Raw genomic sequence first — 23,755 nt, 5'->3', positions numbered from 1 at the left:
CCAGTTTTTCTCCTGCCCAGGCAGGGGGTTGGACTTGAAGATCTACAAGGTCCCTTCTGACCCTACTTCTATGATTCTATGAACCTCTGTCAGTCTGCACTTATTTAAGTAAATATTTGTAATAAGTTCTCTAATGTACTCAATTTATGATCTGCATCTCTTCTGCTTTTTTTTTATATTCACTTTTGCTATTTATGTGGTCACAGTTTATTTCCTTTTGTGAAGACTGAAGGAAAATATGTATTGAGTGATTCTGCTGCCTTAGAGTCTTTTCTTAGTAGTTCACCTTCTCCATTGAGCAGAAGACCCATAGTTTCTCTGATCTGTCTTTTCTGTATGATACTTGTACTTTCTTGTTTCCTTGCATCTTTCCCCACTCCTATATAGCCTTTGCTTTTAGAAGTTAGTCATTTACTAAAACAGCACCAAAAATAAACCAAATAATAAAAACTCAGAAAAGATTTTACTATTACAGCTTTTATTCTTGGGGAAATGTAAATAAACCATAAAGTAACATACTTTAATCTTTTTCAGGTGTTAGACCTTTTGCTTGTCCTCACTGTGATAAAAAATTTAGAACATCTGGCCATAGGAAGACTCACATTGCTTCACACTTTAAACACACTGAACTAAGAAAGTTGCGACATCAGCGCAAACCTACAAAAGTTCGAGTTGGAAAAACCAGTGTTCCAGTACCAGATATTCCTTTGCAAGAACCCATACTCATCACTGATTTAGGTAAAGATTTGGTTAATATATTTATGTAATTTTGTCATTGATAATCCTGAAATTAGAATGACTGAACTAAGGATCATTATTTAATCAGAAAAAGACTCAGGACTGAGTATGCTCACTCAGGAAGATGCATCTCCAAATAAATTGCAACAAGAAAGAGGAATTTGTTTTGTGTTTAAATTGAAAGGTTCTGAACTAAGAATAGTAGACTTTTTATTTTTGTAGAAGCTTGTAAGTCTTAGAAGCAAACAGTATAAACTTAGGCCAACAAAATTAACTCACATCACAGTGGAATAGAAAGGGCAAAAATACTTATTGGTTTCCTTTTAGTTTTTGAGCTGTTTATTAGAGAACACTTTATAATCCTTATTCTGATCAAAACCCTAATAAAACTATATGGCTTTAGTGAGTTCAGTGTAATTGGATTCATAATGGAAGTAGAGTTCAATTAGTGACAGCACTTTAACAGAGGACATCATAATGACAGAATGAATTATAGAAGACTTGCATGGAGTCTTTCATTCTCATTTTATTGTGGTGCATAAGGTGTTACATTTATGTATCACTTTTTAAACCATTTTTCATTTGAATGACAGTTTTTTTGCCAGCTTTACAATGCAATCCTTCATTTCATAAATGAGAACTTGGATAAAGTGAACAGATTATTGTAATGTTTCCATACTTAAATCTTCATATAGAAATAGTTGATTGTAGTTCCATTAAATCTGGGTGTGTTCCTGCTTTGACCCTCAGGTAATATTTCCAAAATTCCAACCAGAGTACAAACACCTTTGTAAGTTTTTAAAAAGATGGAACTGTAGATCTCTAGTAGCTTTAAAAAAGGTTAAAACAGGCTTATCAAACAGGTGGACCCCATTATTTTCTTATTTCTTAATGGAAATGAAAACCGAAAATTACTGCTGCTTTAATCAGAAGTTGCTAATACAAACAGTTTTTAATGACATTTCACTTATTTATAAGGTAATAAGCTTAAAATCCTTGTTGGGTCATGTAAGTAATAAGTATAACACATTTTAGTGCCATTTGTAGCTTCCTGATTTTTTTTTTTTTTTTCAGGTGAGCTCTAGTGGTTCTGGCATTTTTAAGGTTTTATCTTGATTGGTATTTAAAATTGCTTTGTTAAATTTTTTTCACTGATACGGTCTAAAATTTTTGGAGAGCTAAGGCAGCGAATACATTTTATAGAACATATTACTTGAACATGTTTTAATATAGAACCTTTTAGATTCTAATTATAAGAAACTCCTTGCCAAGTGGAAGGATCTAAAATGAATGTTGAAATAGTATCCTAGGTTATTGTCATTTAATTCAGGGCACCCTAGTATGGGAGACTCCTCATCTAGAAAAATTGGGTAGATTTCCAGTTCCTTTCATGGCGTATTGCAAATTGGGTCAGAAAGTCTTTCTTTGAAATTTTCTGTCCCTTTGATTATGGTCAATTAATTTTTTGTTTGGAAAACAGTGAAATACCACTTGAGTTTAATCTAACACAGGGTAGGCAATTATTTGCAATTGCAGGCCACGTAGGCAGTTCTAGGGAGCTGCCATGGGCTGGTCAGAGCCCTGCCCCCTACAATAGCCTAGTTCCACCACCTCCAGCAACACACAGCCCCAGCCCTGACCCTGGCCCAGCACATGCCTGCTCTGGACTCATCCCAGCCGGAACAAACCATCAGGAACCCATGCACAGAGCCCTGACCCTGGCCCACTCCATGCCTGCTTCAGACTGCCCTCCTGTGCTGAGCAGTGGTGGTGGCCAGGTAGAAGCTGCTGCTCAGCATGGAGGAAAAGTGGCTCCTCCCCCTCACTGCTGCTGGGCCTTTCTTGCTGCAGCCACCTGGAGCCTACGCCCGGGCTGCCCTGCAGCTCCTCTCTGCTGCTGTTTCTCCCGCCTCCAGGCTGCCCAGTGGGCCAGCAGTGGCAGTGCAGAAGAGCTGCAGGGCAGCCCGTACACGGGCTCAGAGCAGCTGCAGCAAGAAGAGCCTGGCAGTGGTGAAAAGGGAGGGGCCACTTTTCCCCTGTTCTCAGCAGCAGCTTCTGCCCAGTTGCCACCACTGTTGCTGCTGCTTTTTTCTGCTACTGCTGCTGCTCAGCATGGGCAGGCAAGTCTGAAGCAGGTGTGGGGCCAGGGCTGCATGCATGGGTTCTGGCTGGTCTGGACTGGTTCGCTTTGCTGAGCCAAGTCCAGAGCAGGCTGTGTGTGCAAGTCCCCACCGGTACTATGGGTCTGGGGCCAACAGGAACGGCAGCTGGAAGGAGCCGCCACTGCCTGGCCTGCCTAGAAAAGCAGTCCAACTGTGGAGCCGCCCCAGCACCACTGCGTGCCCAGAGGGCAGCATGGTATACCACGGGCCAGGCAGGACCAAGGAACCCACTGAAGGCAAAGACCTCTGCAGGCTGTATTTTGCCCACCCCTAATATAGCACAAAAAAAATCTGTAAGTTTAAAGCATTTAATATGCCCTTTGTATAGAACATTAATATACCTATGTTTATATTGTTATTCTTTTCTTTGGTAATTTTTTTTCTTTTTAAATTTCTTGAAGTCTTTAAAGATAGTTAAGCTACTAATAAATACATTATTTTTATTTGTAAGGTAGCTTTGTATTTATTTACTAACTTGTTTTTCCCTATGCTAAACTCCAGAGTTTTATTTATACACAAAATATTTTAAGTTTTATTTGTCAGTTTCTTAGGTTGCTAGATTTTGTTTACTGTTTAAACTTGTATTTGTGTAACATGTAAGTGTTTGCATTTCTTGTAGATATGATTCCTCAGAAATTTATTTAAGTTTTACTTGTTCTGTGATTGTGGCAGCATCAGCTGTCATATTGGAAAAAAACAATGTTGAATTCATTACTGTCATTACAAATCAGCACTCTGGTACACTGTTGATTCACTATGAAATCCTGAGTGACATGTTTTGATTTGTAACAAAATGCTCTTGCTAACTTCACTAGTCTGTCACTTTTTTCTCTGCCTTGTCTATTATGCTGTTCATAGTCACACTTCGTATAGTAATTTATTTGTTATTTTGTATTTTGGTAATATCCTTGTTCTATGACCTTTGCTAGTCTTAAAATATGTTTTTATTTCCATTTGCTCTAAGAATACAAGTTGCCAGTTTTTTGAAGAGAAGAATTTTATTAAAATAAGTAAAAACCTCATTCCTTTTACCCAAAGGAGTATACATTTTGGTTCCACATTCCCCTGTTTATTTTTAGAAGCTTCCTATCTAAATGGTTAATGTCTCCCTATGAGCTATTGTATTCAGCTCAGCTAGGAATGTTGCCTTGTGTGAACAGACTATGAGAAAAAAACTAAGCATTTTGCTCTGTAGTGATTAGGCTGCATACTTTGTAAACACATTATGTGCAAAGGTAATTTTTTACAAATAAATTAGCCCTGCACATCACTGGTTGTATCCCAGCATCATAGAAATGGGACCTTTTATCATTTCTACATAAGGTTGCACAAGTATGAACATGGTGATGACAGATAATTCTTCTGAGAGAAAATTATTCAGTTATTCTCCTTTGACTAGCTGGCCACTTAGACCTTCTTGCTATGAATTTCTGATTGGATGCTTTTTATCTTATGTACCCATACATGTGCTCCAGTGTTTCCTTCCCTTCTGCTCCTGCACCAAGCGGGTAATAGGTGGTGCTCGCTCCTGCTCCTTAGCTACTCTCAGTTTCCTGGCAGAGATGGGGTATTTAACTGGCCTGTCTGCTGGGTACGTTTTTCCCCAAACCCTTGCTTGGTGCTGCCTCTTTTAATCCTTTAGTGTTATCCTTTCTCTTACAACTCTTCATAGCACAAAAAAAAAAGGAGAGATGATAGAAGGTTTGCCTGGAATGGCTGGCAATCTTTTGCTGCTCAGTCCATGTCTTTCTTCCATTGTGCATGACCTGCCACCTTGACTTGCTGCTCCCCCTTTTTACTTTCCTCGTTGACCGAGTTCACAATCTTTTTCTTTACGGCTGTGTCCTTTTCTGTCTTGCTGAGTTTTAAGAAGTGCTTTTTTGTGACACTGATTTCAGGCTCTGATGGGCATAAGTAAATCCCTTTTTTCATAGATTCATAGATTGCGAGGCTGGAAGGGACCTTGGAAGATCAGGGTCCAGCCCCCTTGACCAGGCAGGAAAGACAACTGGGGTCAGGTGACCCCAGCAAGGTGACCATCCAGTCTCCTCCTTGAAGATTTCTAGGGTAGGCAATTGCACCACTTCTGGAGAGAGCCTATTCCACAGTCTGAACACCCTAGCTGTGAAGAAGTTTTTCCTAAAGTTCAGCCTGAAATGGTCTTCCAGCAGTTTATGGCCATTACTTCTGGTTATCCCCAAGGGCGCCCTAATGAACAGTTGCTCACCAAGCCCTTGACAATATGCCTCTGATGGTAGCGGTAAGCCGATATCAAGTCCCATCTCAGCCTGCTCTTGTTCAGGCTGAAGAGTCCCAAGTCCCTCAGCCTTTTCTCATATGGAAGTGTGGTGCCCAGTACTGGATGCAGTACTCCAGCTGCAGTCTCACCAAAGCCAAGTAGAGTGGAAGAGTCACTTTCCTAGTTTTGCTGTATATGCATTGACTGATGCATGCCAGGGTATTATTTGCCCTGTTGGCTACAGCATCACACTGCTGGCTCATATTCATACTGTGGTCTGCTATTACCCTGAGGTCCCTTTCATTCATGGTGCTGGTCAGTTTGGCGTTGCCCAGCCTGTAGGTATGTAGGGAGTTTTTTGTCCCCAGATACAGCACTTTACATTTCTTGAATTTGAACTTCATTTGATTCTGATCCACCCAACTTGCTAGCCTTTATCTGCATCCTGTCTTCAAGCATGACCACGCTTCCCCATAACTTGGTCATGGTCATCTGCGAACTTGGCCAGTGAGCTCTTCACCCCTGCATCCAAATCATTGATAAAGATGTTGAAAAGCACTGAACCAAACACTGACCCCTGAGAGACACCACTGGCCACACTTTTCACCAACATTAAAAGTCTCTGGGTTCTACCCCACAACCAGCTCCCTACCCACCTGTCTCATGGTTGAGTCCACAGTCATCCAGTTTACTCACGAGAACATCATGGGATACTAGATCAAAGGCCTCTTGGAAGTCAAGGTATACAATATCAACCTCCTCTCCCTTATCCAGGTGGCGAGTTAGCTGATAGTAAAAGGAGATGAGGTTGGAAAGACAAGACCTGCCTATGATGAAGCCATGCTGGCTGTTGTTCAAAATCATACCTTCTGCAAGCCTATCACACACAGACTCCTTGATGAATTTTTGATGAATTTTTCCAGGATCTTCCCTGAGATAGAAGTTAGGCTGATTGGCTTATAGTTACCCAGGTCCTCCTTCCTCCCTTTCTTGAAGATGGGCACAACATTTACCCTCTTCCAGTCTTCAGGGACCTTTCTTTTCCAAAACAGTGCCCAAGTTTTGGAAAAGTTGTGCTAGTGGTCAACTTTTTTTGATTTACGGGAATCTTCCCAGTAGATGTTTCATTTGCAGGTTGTTTATGTTTAGGACCTTGAGAGAGATGGAGAGTGCATGCCAGTACTGGATTTTGATGAAGCTATCTGAGTTTTCTTGACCCTCTCTGTAGCTTATGTACATGCTCATAATCACCTGGTAATTTTGATATTGATATTCCTACATGTCGGTAAGATTTTGTGACATCACAAGGTCCTAAAAGAGCTTGTAAAGTGTTTGTTGAAATTTGTGCCAGAGGCACCTAACTGGCTAGAACAAAGATTAGCAGGTCCAACTGTTTTTGATTCCATTTGAAATGCTTTTCCATCCCATTCTGTCCTGTTTCAGGAGTAGCAGTCCATTTGATGCTCTGCAAAATCTCTCTTCCTTTTTCAGTTGCTCTTCTCAATCCTCTCTTACTCTGTTAGAGGACTCGGCATAAACCCAGAACTGTTTCCAACACTGCTAGTGTCTGCAGTCTGTCCTTCACATGTGTAGGGCTTTTTCTCAGGGACTCCCTGTGTTTTTTCAGTAGTCTGTAAGGTTTACTGCTTGGTCTTTCAGATCCAGGGTTCCAGCTCCAATGTACTATGGATAGAAATTGTGCTGCTCTAGCTTGCATTTCTAGCCACTTCGTTTCATCCACCATGTTTTAAAACCAATTGGCAAGCTCTCCAGAACGTTTCATGTTTTCCAAACTGTTCATCAGGGAGTTGTAACTCTTCCTCTTCTGAGACTTTGGCCCCTTCTGAGACTTAGGAAATTTCTAGGAACAACATGTGCTTCAGGTCTCTTTCAGCCTCTTAGATCAGGGGTCTGCAACCTTTGGTCTGCTGGTCAGATCCAGCCTGCAGAACATTTTGGATCTAGCCTGTGGATGTGGGGCTTTGCTGGCAGGGTTGCCTTCTGCAGGCTTTCTCCCTAGGCCACTGTGGGGAGCAGTGCCAGCTTCAGGTGCTCTCTATTTGCTGCCACAGGGACCAGTGCAGGCTGTTGGCACTCTCTGTGGACTGCCACTGTAGGGACCATTGCTGGCAGTGGCAGAATCCTGGTGCTTGCCTCTGACCCCAGGTAGGTCACGCCAGCCAACAGCTAGAAAAAGTTGCCAACCCTGTCCTAAATATCCTTTACTAGCCTGTCCTGTCCATGGTAGCTCTACTCATTAATGCTGCCATTATGTATCTGGCCAAAATTATCTGATGCATGTCAGTCTTGTCCTTGAACGGACAAATGAGCAGACAAGAAGTATAGGGGAATTTCCTGCATATTTGTACTTGCATGCATTATCTATGACAGGGGTGGGCAAAGTCTGGCTGGATTGGGCCCATGGCGGACTCCATTTTCCAGCAGCCCCTGTCTGCATTGCTGCGGCTGGTTTCCATGGAGGCCCCAGGAAAAATGGAGTCGTGACAGTGCACGGCCACGGCCAGGGTTTCCATGGTCCCAGCTGGCAGCATGCGCAGCAGGGCAGGGAGTTGTTCTGGAGCTGGAATCTTGTGGCAGTGACAGCGTGGTCTGGAGCCAGGACAAAGTGGGCAGTAGATCACAGCTCTGCCTTGCCTCTGGACCACATTGTCACCGCTGCAAGGTCCCAGTCCTGGCCCCAGAGGAGTTTGCCACCCTGCCACTGCTCCTGGGACAAGTCTCCATGGAAACCTTGTGCCCATGCTGTCATGGTCCTGGCTTCTGGGGTCTCCATGGAAACTGGCCACAGTGATGTGGGGAGGGGCTGCTGGGAAATGGAGTCCAGTCCCTGGCCAGATCCTATTTGGCATCCAGAGACAGGAGGCTAGACTACATGGGAGATAAGCATATCACACTGCAGTTTTGAATAGTTAATTACCAGGCCCTTTTAGTTCAGTATGATTTTATGGGTGCATTGTAGTGGTGCTGGACTCCTTTCCCATAAGCTCTAAGGAGTTTGTCTCTTCTTTACTTAAGTGTTGACAGCGGTGGGCGTAGTTGATGCAACATTCCACTCAGTGGCTGTGGTGGTTATGATGAAGCAGTCCTCGTGCCTGCAGAGTTTGTTTCCCAAAAGAGAGCCAAGCCTAATGATTTTCTTTTTGAGAGCATGGCATTTTTTATCCCCAAGATTGATCAAGCTTTTCATATACTTAAAGATTTGAGGGCAGCTCACTAATCCTTGGGGATTTCTGTTTATCACTTTTCTGGGAGCTCCCCACCTCACAGGGTCCCTTCACCTTTTTCATCACTGACTTCTGAAATCTTTCGTTCTCTGAAGCCTCCAGAGACTCACGAAAACGTCATCAACAAAAGCAAGCACATTAGATGCTTTTTGGCAGGTGGGATATTGGACAGTGCACTTGGGAGATGCTTACTACTCTTGGTAAGCCTCCTTTCCAGACTGCCTAGCCATTTAACTAGCATTTAGGTCAGGCAGTGGAAATGCAAAAAAAGTTTGTCTGGGAGGAAGGATATAGGTTGGACTCCCAAAAATCTCTGAGGCCAACAGCTGTTGGATTTCTAGGTTTCCTGATGCCTAATTTATCATCTTCCTGGGATTAACAGTCATAGATACAGTCATTTATTACATGCATCAATCTACACTTTACATATTTTAATGAAAGGAGTTGTCCCCACTGCTATCTGAAGAATTTATGATAAGGAATTTCATCCAGATGACCAAGTTTGATTAAAGTTATCAGGTTTTATCTCTAGATATGTTATTTAACAACTGTTTAACTATGATGGTCTTTAAGAGGCTGTTAAGTTTGGATCCTTGACACTGGGTACCATTCCTTATAGTAAAAGGTTTCAATTACATTGTGTTACTATGGTGAAACGCTTAGTAAATGATCTCCTGTTTAGCTCACGAAAAAATTGAATTTGGCTTGACAAGTCTGTTTTTATATAAGGTTAACTCAGAATTTGTATGATTTTATAAAGCAGCATACTGTTCCTTTCTTTATATAGGATTAAGGTACTTAAATGCACAGGCTTCTAATTTATTCCACACAGTACACATTTCATTGTTTCCCCTTATCATGAGAGAGGATTCTCTTGGACTAGCTACATGGTCATTTAGTGACAGGAAATCTTAACTGTTTTTTTGAGAGCTGTCTGCCTTCTGAGTAGATTGTCGAATCAGCATCTGTTTAAATTGTGAATTTTGGATGCCACTTAAAAATATAATTTACAGGCATTGGTCATTTGACCACGTTTGTTTTTTTTAACATAGATTCTATGTGGCAAACAAATACTATGGTGATGGTTACTTCATACATAAACTTTTCCAAATTTAAATCTCTCACAAAGTTTTTATGCTGCAGCCTGGCAAACTGTGGCCTGGAAGTCACAGCTGATCATGGCCGGAATTTCTGGTCGGAAGACAGGCAAGAATACCCCCACCCCACGGGCGGGGGGGTGGGCCAAACCCTGCGCTACCACAGGCCCAGCAAAAGGAGCTGCTGTCTCTCTGCCTGATTCTGGGGGGCCACTGTTTGCCAGTCCGCAGCCGTTTCCAGTCCGGGAGCTGGCCCAGCGCTGGGCCGCAGCCCAAGGATTGTGAACCCCTGCTTTAGTTGATTTAAATGTCATGTGATTTTGACTGAAATACAATTGAATGAATGGGACTTCAGCTGATCGGCTTTGAATTAATAAATGGTTTTATTAAACTTATACTTTTGTTTTAAATGTGTTGAAGGGGCATATTGGGTCATATTTGAAGCTTAAGGGAACAGGTTAGCACTAAGTAGTAGAAGGAAACAGTTAAATGTTCCACCCATTAATTTCAATAGACACTCAAAAGATGATTGATTTCCTGCTCCCCCGCCTCCTATTACAGATTTTTATATTAAAAAGCTGTCATGTTTTTAAAAGTAGGCAAGCTCTTTGAACTGCTGCATCTTTCTTAGTAAATTTACCAAATAATCCTCTTTTGTTCTTTTGTTTATACATGCAGGTCTTATCCAGCCAATCCCCAGGAATAGCCAGTTCTTCCAAAATTATTTTAATAATGGTTTTGTGAATGAAGCAGACAGGCCATATAAGTGTTATTATTGTCACCGAGCATATAAAAAATCTTGCCACCTTAAGCAACATATCAGGTAAAACAAATGCAAGAAGAAAGAAATGTGTTCAGTAACTGATTTAATGTGAAATGGGTACAGCTAAAATGATGGAATAAATTGTAGAAGACTTTCATGTAGCACTCGCTGCTGAGATTTTAGCTGTTCTATTTTTCAGTTTTTACCTACTATATTAAACAGTTAAGTTGACCCATAAAGTTGACTATGGAGGTGGGGGCTATGTATGTTTTTGTAGTACTAACTTGACTATCCTTAAACAAAAGCAAAACGGCTTTTAAAGTAAATGCCTGTAGTAATGCATAAACCTTTGTAAAGTTACACGTGAAAGCCCATGTTTTTTCCCTTTAAATATTCCAACAATGGGGATATTTTTATCACATGTGGTGAGAAAGTAGCTGTAAGCAGTAATGGATTGTCAGCTTCCAGCTGGATCAGCAGTAGAGGAGATGGTATGTTTTGCTAGTGGAATTTACAGATATTCATAGAGAAACAAAGAGACTCTGGGATCTTGGTTTCCATTCTAGATTCTGAAAGAGAACGTACCATCCTAGTTGCAAATTTTTGGGCCTGTTCCATCCCCAAGCATGTCCTCTTCTGCCTTATGCTCTAAAGCATGTCCTTGTCCAAGTTGTTTCTTCCCTAATCTGGCTCCCAGTTTCAGTCTTGTTCTCTTCAGACTTCTTATCCAGTGCTCAATCTCCATGACCAGCTAGGCCCCATTTCCTCAAACACTAGCTTCTTGTCTGATTTCAGCCCCTCTGTTCCCACAGCCTTCCAGTACACATCCTATTTCACTTATTGGCCTCCCAATGCCAGTCTCCTCACCCCAGCTCTTAGTTGCAATATCCCAGTCTCTCCCTCTTCCTCATAATTAGTCATCTCATGCTAATTGGCTGTTCCAGCTCCCATGCACCACCTCCAGGTTCCTTTCTGCATTCTGACTGGGTATGTCCTCTCCATCTTGCCTGAACATTGAAAGCATAATCTCCACTCCTTTCAGTTTTGGTGCATGGCCCGTAGCAACTTGGATTTGCGTGTACAGAAAAAAAAGGCCTCGATTAGTCTGCTCAGGATGAACAGAATGCACAGAAAATTTAATAATGGAACATTAGCAAAATTTCTACTAACTATGTGCAAGCTCCAGTTTTACAGTTTGAAAAAAACTGCCTAAACCTGTGTGGATTTACACTTTAGCAAAAGGCATATCTCAGGCACAACAGCCTTCCTGTGCCAGACTGGGATGCCTCATGCCTCTCATTAATGGGCATGAGCAGGTTAATTTACCATGGTTTAATTTACCATGGCTTAATAGACCATGTCTATACTAGTGATTCTCAACTCAGGTGATGTGGCACCCTGGGGTGTCTTGAAATCCTTTTAAAGGTACAGCAGTATGCCACGTGGTGTTTGCAGTGTTAAGTGCACAAACATGATTCACAAGATAAACCCAGCAATTTCAAATAAGAATTAATAGTGTTAAAAGCATTCCAACCTGTTTTGGTCTTTCTGAGTTATTTGGAACAGAAGAATTGCTCTGTTAGTTTTCCACAGTTAAAAAATAAGTGAAAATTTCTATAAGAGCTGGCATTTTCTGTGGAGTGCCTTGAGTGTAAAAAGGTTGAGAACCACCAGTTTACACAATCTGACTTTGCTGCTTTAATGGCAGTGATGAAGTTGGCCCTTCTGGTGTAGCTGCTATTCTATTAGCAGAAAAGAGTAATGCTCTGCTGGTGAATCACAAATGTCTCACTCAGAAGGCATAAGCTCTGTCATCTGAAGGTACCTTTTGTTGACAGAGCTGCATCCATACTGAGGCTTTGGTGGCAGAGCTATGTTAGCTACTGAGTAATCTTTTTCTCACCCTGATGTATTCTGCCAGCAGAATTCTGTAATGTAGAGAAAGGCTAAGAAAAGTTTGTCAGAGTTTTTCCACATGATCGGAACAAGTATTCCCTGAACTTTCTTGGAAGCAGTTGAATTGTTTCAACTAAAATTGGGTGAGCAAAACAAAGTGGAGGGAAAAAAGCACCCCAACATGTGGCAGAAATTCAGCAAACAAATTTTCAGGTCAAATTGTTCAACTCTAATTATAAGCAACTGAATATAAAGTCTTACTAGGTGGTACTTACAGACAGACCTAGAATAATACGAGTAAGTTTAATAATGTTGTTTTTCCTTTTGCAAGTGAAGGATGACTGCATCCGGGGGGCGGGGGTGGAGAAAGAGAGAAAAGAAGCAGGAAAGGAAAAGGGCGGGATAAAAGAGAAAGGTAAAAAGGGGAGAGGGGAAAGAGAGGAGGGGGTGGAGGCTAAGTCATGTGTGTATGCAGGTGATTTATAAGCCCAATCTATGCCCTGAAGAATTTGCTGCAGCAGGAGCAGGAAAGTAATGAGGACTGTTTAATCATATAGCTTATTAAAACTTAGATGTTCAGATTTTGTTGAACTGAATTAAATGTCCTCTGGGTGGGTTTTTTGACTGTTTCTTTTTTGTTTTGAATGACTTAAGAAATCAGACCTGTAATCTGCCTTAATATGTTTTCTCTTTAAAAAGGTCTCACACTGGTGAAAAGCCATTTAAATGTTCTCAGTGTGGAAGAGGTTTTGTGTCAGCTGGGGTGTTAAAAGCACATATCCGTACGCATACTGGATTGAAAGCTTTTAAGTGTCTTATTTGTAATGGGGCCTTCACTACTGGCGGTAGCCTCAGGCGACACATGGGGATCCATAATGATCTTCGACCCTACATGTGTCCATATTGTCAGAAAACGTTCAAAACATCATTAAACTGTAAAAAGCACATGAAAACACATAGGTAAGTGGTCAGCTTTTATTTTATTTTTCAGTTTATTTCACTAGTCTAGCTAGAAGCTTTCTTGAAACCTCAGGATTGGTTTACAAGCTATTCCTTATTGTCTAGATTCTAGAACATTAACTAAACTCCAAACCTCGAGTCCTGTTTAATTCATGCATAGATATTACTTTCAGTATTACTCACTGGGCATGTCTACAACATGCAATTAAGGTGCAGCAATAAACATACCTGTCTTGTATGCATACCAGCTCAACCTCTGGCTTCTTTACTTTTCATTCCATCCAGGAAGACCACACACTAACTGCAGAAACTTCCTTAGCCTGACAAAGGGTTTTTGAACCCAAAAGCTTGCTTAATAATTGTTTTCCAACTATTTAAGTAAAAGATATCAGATTCACCCAAAGAACCTTGTCTGCAATAAACTCCAGCACTTACTGTGCCCGAGTTTATTACTCCTGGGCACACCGTTTGAATGTGTGCCTCGGGCCACAGCATGTTGAACTTGGATGGAGCAGCTCCAGCTGGGACCGGGCAATGGGGATTAGCCTGCCAACCCTGGGCTGCTCCTGCCCAGCTCAATGTGCTGTGGAGGGACTGGGTGGGTCACAAGGGTGCTCCAGTGTGGGGCTAGGTGGTAGGCAGCCCCTGCGCTGTAGCACCTTTGTGCTCCAGCCAGCTGCGTCAGCATCTACATGTGTGTTGCTGTGGAGTTTATTAGTTTCTTCTGGCATGCCAGTGCTGCACATGTAGACCCTGAGACATTTGTTGTGGAGCTAATTAGGCCACTCCGCAGCAAACATCTCATGTAGAGGCACCCACTAAGGAGATTTTTGATAACAGTTTTACTCTGATAAATTTTAGATGGTCAGAACTTTTTCTTGGTGCATATTGGCTGGGGATAAAAGTTTGTAGAAACAAAACAGGTGTAGAAACTGCTCTTTTATTTCCAAAGGCATAGTCATTTGTTCATCATCATAATACGTAGTTATTGTTGTCAGTGCTGGATCTTGTTACTAGTACAAAGTTTAACTGAAGTAAAGATTGACCAAATTTAGTGCCATGTCTTAAAAATGTAATGCATATTTTCCCTCTTCCCCCTCCCCGTCTCTTCCCCTGCACTTTATCTGAGTAGAGACTAGCTCCGTAACAGATACTAACTGTATGACTTAGGGAGGAAAAAGCCTGTGTTAAAACACAGCATAAGAATGTGCTGGTCTTACTTGTGAGGGCAAATTATGAAAATAGTAATACAAATTACCATATAGATCATTAGGAAAGGAATTGAAACAAAACTGAAAAGAGCATTTTGCCATTTTATAAATCCATTATGTGCCCTGCCGTACATCTTGAATACTACTTGCAGTTCTGGTCAGCCCATGTCTAATATGATAAAATAGAACAAGAAAAGTTATGACAAAAGGTCAGCAGTGATTATGAACAATATGGAATAACTTCTGCATGAGGAGAGTCCAGAAAGACTGATGTTTTGCCACTTGGTAAAGAAATGACAGAGATGATACAAGACATGTCTGTAGAATCCTAGGGTATTTTGGGGGACAGTGTCTTTTATTGGATCTTGCCTTGGCATGTTTCTTATATGTCATAGCTATGACCAGTGGCATAACTAGTGTGAGGCAATTGAGGCAGTTGCCTTGGGCATCAACCTGTGTGAGGGGCACAGAAAAAAAACTGTTGATGCTTCAGCTGCATGATCACAGTTGTGTTAGCTACCACACACACGGGCTTTTGGTTGCTGCCTGGGGTGTCTGGCCATGTCATTATGCCTCTTGCTACAACACGGCTCCTGCAGCAGTCTGCATGCCTCAGGGGTTGCAGTCTAGCTGCAGGCAGTAATGAAATGATTGCAAGCCTGCCTAGGAGGACTGGGCCAGCTGATGAGAATAATTGACTGGCCCAGAAGGGGGTTAAAAGCTCCCAGGAAAGATTACTGGAGAGAGAAGGAAAGCTGCATGGCTTGAAAATGCAGCACCAAGCCCAGGTACTCTTCCAGGGTCTGGGAAAAAATAGCAAAATGTGGTTTAGTTGGTTATTGGTTGTTTTATGCTTCATGTTATTTCCTATGTGGGCAGGGAAACTAAAGACTGTAGAGTGTTATCAGACAACCTGCTACAACTCTAGCACTAGTTATAAAATTCTAAACAGTGTAGATAAAGTAAATAGGGGACTGTTATTTATTATATATCTCAGTACACAAAGTAGGAGGCACCCAATTAAATGATCTGACAGGTTTAAAATACACAAAAGGAAGTGCTTTTTCAGTTGATGCATAATTAACATGTGCAATTTATTGCCCCAGGCTACTGTGGAGCCTGATTGTATAATCTCGTTCAAAGGCAGATTAGACAGGTTTTGGTAGATGTGTTGATTTGGGGGGTTGATGTCAGATTAAGTCCAGAAATACACTGAAGTAAAACCTTTCAGCTTCCCTGGACATTCCATTGCTGACCTCAGAATAGCTGCTACAGAATTTAAAAAATAAGTTTGAACACAAAATTGTGAAACAAGAAATCATCTATAGACTAGATGGTGATTTAAATGTGGTCTAAAAAGGGACTGTGGTATCTTATCCCATTACCTGGATTAGTTTCTGTGACCCTTATGTCTCTAATCTCTAATGTTGTAAGTCTTTGTTGTTCTCTTCAACTCCCTCAGCACTGCCCTCTTTCTTTCCTTTACCCGCCCCCCACCCTTTCCATGACTTCTATATTTAAAACACTCCTTCTGTGTGATGGCCTGTTCTCTGCATCTCTGCAAGGCAGTAAGCGGTTGCTCTTGAAAGCTTATGTTTCAGAATCAGTGTGCAAGGTAATCTCTACTTTGCCTGATGTGATGTAGCTCAGCTTGCATAATGCTGCTGCTAGAGTGTTACACTACTGGAAGTGGTCTGGATCCAGCCTTTGAATCTCCTTGTGGACCGGACCCAGCTCGCTGGGAGCCCCAGATCCAGAGTGGGAGTGCTCAGAGTTTGTGACCCCTGCTCTAAAGCATCCCCTACTTACCACTGTTGGAAACAAAGTACTGAGCTACGTGAACCTTTGGTCTGACTCAGCATGGCTATTGCCTGTTTATTATTTACTGGTGTAAGAAACTTTACTTCCTTTTTTCTCAGATATGAACTTGCACAACAGCTTCAGCAGCACCAACAGGCTGCTTCAATAGATGATTCTACAGTAGATCAGCAGAGCATTCATGTTTCTACACAGATGCAAGTGGAGATTGAGAGTGATGAGTTACAGCAATCAGAAGCTGTTACAACAGATCAGCAAGCTATTTTAGAACTAGATCAACAGCAAGTAGTTGGGACAGAAGAAGCAGCACTGGGGCAACAATTGGCTGATCAGCCATTAGAGCAAGATGAAGGTAAATGTTCATAACATGTAAAATATGCTAAATATGAGAAGTTTAGAATAAGTTCCTGAATTACTGAAAATTTCCACAAATTTAGTTTTTTAGGACAATTGAAATAAGAAAAAAAGACATGTATTTTGTGTAAAAGTTCGATTATTTAAAAATTTAATTCTTACCTTTTATTATTATATAAAACTTACGTAAAAACATTTTGTCAAAATTTTGCTTTGTGTATTTGGCTAGCAAATCTAATGCAAATATTGAACAAATATGCAAGAGAATACTTTGTAGAAAGAAAACGTTATACAGTAAGCTATCTAGTAACTGGCACCTTACAGGCCAGCATGCTCTGTTAACCAGCATGCTGGCTTGTAAGGAAAAGTGAAACCGGAAGTGCCCACCGTGGCACTTCCGGTTTCTCCGAGCCCCCATGGCCAGGGGCAAAGCAGCCTGTGCTGCCAAGGTCCCACAGCCTGGGGGTGCAGTAGCCTGTGTGGGGCTGTGCGAGGCCCTGTGGGAGGGCAGCAATGCAGCTGGAGGGGCAGAGGGATACGGCGGGAGAAGCGGCAGTTGGGGCTGCTCAATTAACCAGCATATTTTGTTATCCAGTATCCACCATTCCTGAGCTTTTACTATATAACATCACTATTGTTGATACATTGCACACCTTTTAAGGTTGTTACAAACCAGTGCTCACAACAAGTAGAGAGAACACAAAAATGTTGTTTGTTATATTAGTATAGAGCAGCTATAGTGGTGAAATGAGATGTGTATTTTTGTTTGTTTTCACTCTTTAATAGAATTGATTGGTAAAAACTATATAACCCCCAAACAAATAAAATGTATAATAAACCAAGTGGAGATTTTAAAATTTCCAAGACTTCCTGTCAGGTGGTGAGAATTTTAATTTGGTCTAAAATGGCTCAGTAATGACCTCTAAAATACAATTATTTTGGAGCAATCATTTACATTTTCTTTTCTTGAATTTGTGTTCCTTGTTTCAGATAGGTTTGTGACATCTCAGCACACTTTACAGGAAAACATGAATCAATTTGATCAGCAAGCTATAGCACAGCAGTCATTTGATCAGCAGGGATTATCACAAGGTTAGAAATAAACAACAGTTTTTATAATGAAAGCTTTTTGTAAGCCAGGACTTAAAGTATTGGTATTATAAGCTACCTCAGATCTGTACCCCTAGAATTTGGATAAATGTGTGTCTAGTTTGTACATGCACAAAAAGAGACCTAATGAAAAATTCATCTTTATTGTTATTTTGGATTAAAAATCATAATAAGAAAGTATTAGGATACGTTTGCTTAAATTTTCTCTAGATTTTCTTTGAACTGATTTCTGTCGTGTTGTTAGAACATTTTTATTGCATCCCTTTTGTTGTCATTAACTTAAGTTAATGGGAGTCTTCATAACTTTTGCCTCAGCTTCACAAAAGTAAACTTGCAGCAATAATTTTTGCCTCCCTCACAGGGTATTGTAAAGATTAATGAATGTCTGCAAAGAATTTTTACAATGTTGCTAAAGATACCCTATAAAGATACATAAAATTACAGTACATCAAATTTATGCAAATTCAAAAGTCTTTTAAAATTTACAAAAAATATGCGCAGAAGTTAAAATACCAAATTGAAAGATTAGACCAGGTATGAGGAGGGTCAAGTAATGTATTACTGAGGGAATATTGAGTGCGGGAAGGGTGATAGATTAATCAGAATGGCCTGACTCCTTTAATCATTTGTTCTCAGACTCGTAAACTATAGAACTAGTTCAAGTTATAGATTTTTTTTTCAAAGAATAGTTAAGTCATTCGATTTTAGATGGATTCTGTTGAAAAATACTTTCAACTGTTTCTTCTTTAAAATGTTTTTGTTCAGGAGTTTGCCTCTTCAGTGGGCAACAAAAGTTTTAAATAGGGCTGGAAGAAGGCAGTCCTGGTATCTTACCCAGGCCTGGGAACGAGGGCCTCATTTCTTACAGGCTTTAGCAAGTAGAGAGGAGAAAAGAAAAAAGGAAAGTGTGATGGTGGAATTTATAGCTGCATAAAATTACATGGGTAGTGGATGATGGAAATCAAAGAAGTTTGATCAAAGAAGTTTAATCTTTTAGTTAAGATATCTGGGGGGTTTTAAGTAGTTACCAAATGTCTAGGGTTGATGTAACTTTTTACAAGTTTCAGATGTAAAGAAAAAATCTCCCTCCCTCCCCACCTCCACTTGTTTGTGTGGTTTCCATTACCTTCTCCCCTTGCTCTGCACAATGCAGACAAGGCACAACACCACTCCTGCGCTCTTTCACCTCTTTCTAAGCATCAGTGTACCTTCAGTATATTCCATACCTTGTCTTATATCCTTTCATACCTCATGTAACCTTTTATCTGCCCTTCTCTCCTCTCATTCCATGACTAGCCATTTTTTTGCTCTACATCCCTTCCATTCTGTCCCAGTCTTTGTCCATCTCCAGTCTTCCATTCAGAGACTGGAGAACAGAACTTCTTCCATCATTCTATATACACTCCAGCTCCTAGCACCATAACACTTCCCTCCTTTACCTTGTCTCAGAATTCTTTCTAGATGCATTTTATATTTGGTCTCCCACACCTTAATTCTGATTTAGTTCATCGGGTTCTGCTACAGTAAATCTTGTAATCATAATTAGTTGAAAACTCTTATTCTGATATTGGCTAAGTTTGCTGGTGGGGGGAAAACATTTGGAAGACAGAAGTCACATCTTTTTCACTGAGGGACTTTAGGATAGGTTTAAAATTTGGACTTTAGGGGAGTATTTGTATCAGTTTTATTGTGGAGTGGCTATTGATGCTCTTCATTTGTATGTGAATGGTTTAAGTTCCAATTGTTTCCCATTAATTCTATTTTAAAGTTACTTCTATGTCTAGTTATGCATCTTTCTTCACAAAGATTTTATTGTCTTTATTAATGTATTGTTCAAGCTAGAATAGTTTATTTCGTATTGCAATGGTTAATGTACTTAAAGTTGTTTTTACATTTTATATAAGATTTGTGAGAAGAAATTAAGCCATTTGATTTAGTAAATCCTGATTTCAGGTCTTTTTATATACTTGGTATTTCGACATCAGTTGCAACTTAGTTTTTTTCCAAATGAAATGGAAAGAGAATGAAGAAATGCACACCTGACCTCCACTATTTGAATTGTCAGTGATTTCATTAATCATCTCAAATTTGCAAAAGTGGTACAGGAAACCAGAACATGACTTATTTAAAAAAAATCTCATTTGTATAAGATTTTTCCTCTTCTACTTGGAATCTCATCCACAGATTCCCTACTCTTTGAAGTTTCCTTGAAGATTCTGGAGCCCTTCAAAATTTTTGAATTTCAGGTAGGTAAGCATATGTGCGGATGCATGCGTTAAATTGGTCGACCCTCTCCCTGTGTCTGCATCTGTGCTTCATGCTCCTCAGTTCCTTTTTCCTGCCAGTTATGTAGGACATTTAAGTCCAAGACATTGTGTCTTCTCTTTCCTTGGTACTGATAGGCTACATCAAGGGTAGGCAACCTCTGGCCCAGGTGCCAGGGTGTGGCACTCTAAGGCATTTTGCTTGGCACATGCACCACAGGATGGATGGCGGGGAAGGGGTTGGGGTTGCACTTCCATAAAAAGGATTCGGGCACTCATAGCTTCCCTGCTGTCCACCCCTGGTATGCCAACATCTTACCAAGTTGAGGTTGTAGGTGTTTTTGGCACTCTGCCCAAAAACGTTGCCAACCCCTGGGCTACTTTCTTGTTAAATACATTGGTTTGATACTAAACTTCATAATAAAACAATGTTGAAGTGTTTTAAATCTCCATAATTGTTATTTTAAAAGACAGTCTTTGGGTTTGGCAGTTAAGAAACCCAGGTCTTTACATCTACACAGACTTCAGGATTGTACACATAAATTTTTTGTAAAGTTTTGAAGTTGCATCCTCTCTTTAAGATGGCTGTTTTCTTCGGAAATCTTTCTTTTCTTAAACCATTTGACTTGTATAGTGTGTTGATCATGTCTGCTGTTGGCAGTGAGGTCATCAGTGGAATCACTTATTCCCTCGAACTAGCTTTGAAGTCACTAAGAATGGTAAAGAGCCAAGATTTTTCTTATTAGCTTTTACATGTGCGTGCTACACACCCTTTCATTTGAAATCTTCAGAGGTCAGTAGCAAGCAAAGGAACCTGTTTTTAAAAAAATTGAATTTTTTTTTGTATCAGCTGGCATCACATGCTCTGTAGTCTAGGGCATCATTTCACTGCTTCCTTCTTTGACGCTTTCTGTGATCTCAGTTAGATGCTACTAGTATAGATTATATAAGTAGTGGAACAGGTTTTTCAGACTGCTGTGATCTGTAATAGGATGATTCTGAACCCATATGAAGATATCTTGGGTGCTAGGCTTCTATTTTACTTTACCCAGGCATTCTATCAAATAACATGTTGCAGTCATGATTTGTGATCTCCGTTCTTTCAGCTGCAGCTCATTCGGGCCTTGAAGTTTTTGTTTCCAGTGATGTAGACTGTTGATTTGACCAACTTTCAATAGGTTGAATAGGAAGTACAAAAGGAGAATATTTATTTGGGACTCTTAATTCACATAATTGCTTTTAAGTACCTTAGAACTGGTACCATTTGAAAGGTTTGTTAGTTGTGGAAGTAGCCTCCAGATCATGACTGAGTGCTCAAAAGTTTTCCCTGTTAACAGTCCATGAGTTATTTGTGATTCTTGTAGGCAAAACATACTTCTTTGATAGTGTATTGATCTCCAGAGTGTTTTGTTTGCAGTACAACAGGTGGAAATGGACAGGAAGTAATTTTGGATGATACCTGCAAGACAAGGCAGTAAGTTTCAGATCTAAATAACTGTATTATAAATAGTACAGATTTTCATCCAGAACTGAAGGTGACTCTCCTGTGATATGAATTAGCCTAATCCCAAATATCTCTCCACTTCTATACCTGGTGAAAGAAAATATGTAAGGGTCTTCAGGACAAATAGTGTAGCAATAAAGCATAGGATTGAGAATCAAAAGATCTCTGTTCTATTTTTGGCTCTGGTACAGGTTTCTTGTGTGACCTTTGGTTGTGTCACTTAATGCCTTTAAGTCTTAAACTGCCCATCAATACAATAGAAGCACAGTGGAGGTATATTATGTAGTAAATACTACTAACATGCACAGGATAGAGAAGCTGCTTGTTGAACTCTCAGAAATAATTAAAACATGAGCATTGGAAAATGTTCCTAATAAAAGGGATTAAACAAACCAGCTTGTATCGCATCTCCTGCTTCTTATATCCTTAATTCATGATTATTCCAGAATTTCTTTTTTGTAAGTGGTGTTTAATTCTCCAGGATGACCCATTGACACCTTGGATTGTACTGGTCATTTTTCTGAGGACTTTGGAAAGAAGTCGTGAGATTTGTTGGATTTTCTGGCAATTTTTCAGGATGTCCATATCATGTGAAAGAAATAATGTTTTGATATATTAATACTTTTTGTCTACTGAAAAGGACACTGAATTTATAGGTGGCCTTTTCCATTATACTTAACATTTATTTCCCTATTTTTTGCTCGTGTTCTTCAGAACGCCTTATATAATCCTTACTTTGAATTTCATGTTTTTTCTCAAAAATGCCATCAGTGGGTTCTTTGAAACAGTTGCTTTGCCTACAAAATTTGTCCCTAAACATCCTCTAGATTATCATTGTAAACCATTTTGTGTGACTGTTCTTCAGGCTTCTTTTTAGTCTGTCACTTCCTTCAACCAGGAAACTTAATTTAGCTATGACTGAGCTAAGCTTTCTGATTATCATAAAAGGGAAAGGAAAGTTATTTTGAAGTTGAGTACTAAGAAACTTCTGTTTTCATATGATGCATCCCAGTTAATAATGTGTAGTAATCTTCAAATATTTTGTAAGCATTGCTATTTTGCCTTTGATGGTACTGTGGTTGTCTATGGTTATACAATTCTACACTGTTCTCCTATTCTTCTTCTCTGTTGTCCATTACAGGCAAACTGCATAGAAAGCATAACATTTAATTCCCAGTACTGTTTTTTTTTTTTTATAATAATTGTGGCCTCATTTTTCACATGAAACCTTTGACTGACTTTTTACATAAGAAATATCACACTCTATCTTTTTTATCAAAAAAGGGGTGGAGGTTGAAGATTGTTTGATAACATCAAAACAGTTGGAAATGTGAGCTATACTTTACTGGCTCTCAATCATCCTATTATAAGTCAGTCATCTGTTTGTTTATTACATTGGCAAAGAAGGAGGTAGGATTTGATATAACCAAAAGAACAAATTTTTAGGCATTTTTATAGTAATGTGAATGAACAACATTTTAGTTTTACTTTGCAGTTTGCCTTGGAAAGGCACTACTCTACTATTAATCTAAAGAGTGGGAATATGTGGAGGAGATCCAAAGTAGGAGAAAATGGGGTTACTTTATCAAAAACTGGAGTTCTCCTATTGGGACATCTCCTCCACTCACCCGCCATCCTCCCCACTGAGCTTTGCATCCTTGTGATCAGCTTCCAGTGTAATAAAGGGAGCGTGGTACCAACATGGATAAAGGGAGCTGGGTCAACCTGTTTGACACATGCATGCTTACATACAAGAAATTCAAAATTTCAATGGCTCTGAGATAAGGCATCTTGAAGAAACTTCAAACATGTTGTTCTGTGGAGGAGATTGCCTAATAGAATTCCAGCTAATGGTAAGTAACTCTTACATGAATATTTAGTAGATGCCCAGAATGCTCATGCATTTTACCAATTACCAGCAAAGGGTATGATGTTATATTTTTTTGACTGTTACTCTCCCTTTTTTTTAAATCAGACTTCAAAATATTGCTATGTTGTTCATGTCCTATTTAAATTCTGTACATTTTCTATTATTCAGAGCTTCTGACTTTCCTTAATTTATGGCAGGTTTTACAGTGAATGATAGCTACAATCAGCCGAATCAATTTCCAGCTGTGCAGCAGCTACAGGATTCAAGCACACTTGAATCTCAGGCTCTTTCAACAAGTTACCATCAGCCAAGTCTGCTTCAGGTTCCAAACACAGACACTATTAATGTAGTGAGTATAAAAGATAGAATTTATTTTTACTTGTTTTGTGATTTTGACTTTCTTGTGGTGACATTGGCTTCTTCTAGAGAATGGCTGTACAACCATAAGCCAAGGTGGTAAATCTTAGGATTTTTCTTGCTTATTTTCTATTTAAAGCATAAAAAAACACTGTGTGTGTGTGTGT

The 23,755-nt window shown here is 40.0% G+C and overlaps 1 protein-coding gene across 2 annotated transcripts in view; it reads left to right on the top strand.

The window, feature by feature from the left end:
* ZNF236 (zinc finger protein 236) overlaps positions 1-23,755 on the top strand; it is a 129,631-nt gene that overhangs the window by 66,158 nt on the left and 39,718 nt on the right. For both annotated transcript variants that reach the window (XM_019544878.1, XM_019544869.1), the window contains exons 12-17: positions 535-738; positions 10,160-10,304; positions 12,840-13,100; positions 16,231-16,481; positions 17,474-17,575; positions 23,429-23,580. In XM_019544878.1, coding sequence (XP_019400423.1) covers positions 535-738; positions 10,160-10,304; positions 12,840-13,100; positions 16,231-16,481; positions 17,474-17,575; positions 23,429-23,580 — 1,115 coding nt within the window. The remainder of the gene's footprint in view (positions 1-534; positions 739-10,159; positions 10,305-12,839; positions 13,101-16,230; positions 16,482-17,473; positions 17,576-23,428; positions 23,581-23,755) is intronic.

This window comes from Crocodylus porosus, unplaced genomic scaffold (genome assembly GCF_001723895.1).
Source record: "Crocodylus porosus isolate Cpor-Errol unplaced genomic scaffold, CroPor_comp1, whole genome shotgun sequence".
NCBI classification, from domain to species: Eukaryota; Metazoa; Chordata; order Crocodylia; family Crocodylidae; genus Crocodylus; species Crocodylus porosus.
The sequence above is the reverse complement of the archived record's forward strand: the minus strand, read 5'-3'. Positions and strand labels throughout refer to the sequence as shown.